At 48.7% G+C, this 3,020-nt stretch overlaps 1 protein-coding gene across 1 annotated transcript in view; it reads right to left on the bottom strand.

Moving 5' to 3' along the window:
- ARHGAP10 (Rho GTPase activating protein 10) overlaps positions 1-2,900 on the bottom strand; it is a 275,523-nt gene extending 272,623 nt beyond the window's left edge. Inside the window, exon 1 of the mRNA XM_030887201.2 lies at positions 2,843-2,900. Within this exon, the coding sequence (XP_030743061.2) occupies positions 2,843-2,845 (3 nt within the window). The 5' untranslated portion in view covers positions 2,846-2,900. The remainder of the gene's footprint in view (positions 1-2,842) is intronic.
- Positions 2,901-3,020: the final 120 nt, after the last annotated feature.

Below are 3,020 nucleotides of genomic sequence, written 5' to 3' on the forward strand. Positions count from 1 at the left end.
CAGTGGAAACCCAACCTTGTCATCCTTGCCCTACCTGAGACCCCACTCCATCAACCTTCACCGCAGCCGAAGAATACATCAATAAGTGGCTAACAATAGCTCTGGGAACCATGCGATCTATATCAGACTCTGTATAACCATGCTATCTATATCCTGGCACAGAGACCATGTTCCAATGTGACCTACTCAATTCATCTCTAGGAATATAGAGCAGAAATAGAATCTCATGACAGGTAGTGGCCACATGTGTCTCTGCAGATCTCAAATAAAGCATCACTCTGCCTGGAATTCTCCCCAGGTGGCCAAGCTAGATTTCTGCTGAATAAAGTTTACCCTTATCACCCTTATCGGAGGCCTGGGGGCATACTGTTTTATTCGCTGGGCTGCTAAGTGCAAGGTCAGCAGTGTGAAGTCACCAGCTGCTCTGATGGAGAAAAAAAATGAAGCTTCCTACTCCCGTAAATATCTAGTCTTAGAAACAGTACTAGCTTGTCCTATCGGATTGCCATGAGTTGGAATCGACTCTATAGCAATGATTTGGGCTTTCAGTTTTATCAGTCGAGGCAAGGGAACGTTAGAAAGTTCATGGAAAACGACAGGAACGGATAATGGGGTTTTCTATGAACTTTTGTAAGCCCTCAAATACACAGCATGCAGCCCGACTCTGGCCTTTAGTCTGCTCAACTTTGTTTGGCAGCATGTATTGACGCTTGGCAACGTGTGAGGTGCTTATGTACACCTCCTCTTTCTAGACTGTCACCCCCATGAGCGCCAGCACTTTGCTTTGTTTTCCACGGAACCCCAGGTTCTTAAACAGTAACAAGAACATAAGCGGCAAGCCTTCAACCTTCACCGAAGGTTCAGCTTTTCAGAAAAGTGGGATTGGAGATACAACAGCAGAGCCACGGGGACTTGACAGCACAAGAAAGGTGATGTGGTGGCACTATTTTTATCCACTATCACATTTAGTATTGCTCAAAACTCTAAAAAATTAATGACTAGAGGATCGCATGAATAATGACTGAACCTGTCAGCTTGTGCCAGAAAAAAACTAACAGGGCCACAACCTTGACATGCCCTCTAAGGTGCTCTCAATACTCTAGGTCACAGATTATCTCAGAGTTCATGAACACTGTAAATTAGGGCTTTGAGAGGATACATGTCTTCATCAGACTGTACATACTGCAACTCTCCCCCCACAGCAGCCCTCATGGGGCCAATCGGACCTACTTCTTCCCAAGCTTCCTCCAGTGCGCAGCCTCTGGTACCGGGAGACAAAACCTTGCCATCTTCAGGTCTAAGAACATTCTGGCCAGACTTCCTCCCGGAGAGATTTGTTTGTTCTTCTGACGGACCATGAGGATATTCACTATCCTTGGCCAGCGCCGCAATTCAAATGTGTCCAGTCTTCTTGGATCTCTCTCATCTGTTTTAACTTATTGCAGTTCGGTGTACGATTCAACATGTACCCGACTCCTCCCTTAGCCACATGGTTAGGTTTCATAGGCCAGGCTGTTATGGGAAAGTGAAAGATTTTTTCTCCCGTTTTCAGATCAGGCAATTGTCAGATTTCTTTGATTCAGCAAACATGGTCATCAAAATCGTTAACAGCTAAGATGTGCGGGTGTGCTCCTCACTGACGAGTCCAGCGATGGATTAGTCCTCTGCAGAAGTAGAGGCTTGTAGGAGATAAAGCTGGATTAAGCTAGGATTTGTGACTGATGGGCCCACAGCTTAAACACTTCATCTTCCTCCTGTGCTGGGCCACAGCCTCTCTCACAAAGCGGCCTCCCTCACCCCTGACTGCCCTGGGCCCTGCTCTGCCCTCCAAGGCTCAGGGCTGCCTGCCAGGTCACCTGGGAGTCTGCCTGAAGCAAGGAGAAGTCCGGTTCAGCTCACTTTGGGATGCCATTAAACGTGCGTGCATTTCTTCCAAACACCCTTGCCAATTAATTCCTCTTTTTCCGCCCTTCTCTCCCCACCGCAATTCTGAGCTGCAGATCCTGAAGTCGCCTAGGAGCTGGAAATCCAAGCTTACTGGATCGATGCTGCCTGCAGCCTTCACCTGGAGCCTGAGGCCACACAGGAGCCTCACCCGAGGGGTAGCCGGACATGGTGCCCAGTCCAGCAAGAGGAAGCAGAAGGCACAAAACAGAACAGCCCAGCTTCCTGAAGATTCTCCTCAAAGGAAGGGGCTCTCAGGCACTAGCGTTGCATACCCCACTACCTTGCTCACGTACAAAATCGTCAAAGTAGGTTTCTTCTGCTGTCATAAATGTCTGATGATGAGACACTTGGTTAGTGAGGAGTGGGTTTAATGTAAGTGGGTCCCCACTGCTAACAAAAAGCTGGACGGCAACGCTCTTAGTCCGATCCATCCATTTTTTAAAAGATGGGGAAACACTCTTTGGCTTAGAGGTCCATCAACAGGTTCAAGATCACACAGCTGTCAGCACCAACAGAGTACTCGAAATTGGAGCTCCCAACACCCAGCCCTGGCCTCGCTCCTTCCACTACAACACACTACTTCCGGCAAGGTAAAGCCAAGTCAAACCCACAGCCATCGAGTCAACACCAACTCACAGCGACCCGGCCTGACAGGGTAGAACCTCCCCCATGGGTTCCTAAGACCAACTCTTCATGGGAGTAGACAGCCTCGTCTTTCTCCCACAGAACAGCTGTGGTTTCAAACTGCTGACCTTCTGGTTAGTAGCCCAACATGTTTGTTGGCACTACACCACAAGGGCTCCTTCGGGCATGGATAGATACACCCCAAATCCCAACAGAACCAGATTTTCCCTGACCTCAAGTGGGGCCTACGAATTGGCATCCCTCCACTCACCATAATCTCTCTCTGTTCTTCCAGATTCTTCAAAAAATTGGAAAATTCCCGTAAGGAAGCATCTGTGAGGAGAAAGAAAATTATGATTTGGTGGCCAAGTCAAAGTGAAGCAAAGCGACACTGGCCCCCCCACCCCCAACTCCCCCCCAGCGCCCTCCCCAGCAGACCTTTTGTTTGA

Source organism: Echinops telfairi, unplaced genomic scaffold (genome assembly GCF_000313985.2).
Source record: "Echinops telfairi isolate 266 unplaced genomic scaffold, ASM31398v2 ScPeMD7_5868;HRSCAF=6743_1, whole genome shotgun sequence".
NCBI classification, from domain to species: domain Eukaryota; kingdom Metazoa; phylum Chordata; class Mammalia; order Afrosoricida; family Tenrecidae; genus Echinops; species Echinops telfairi.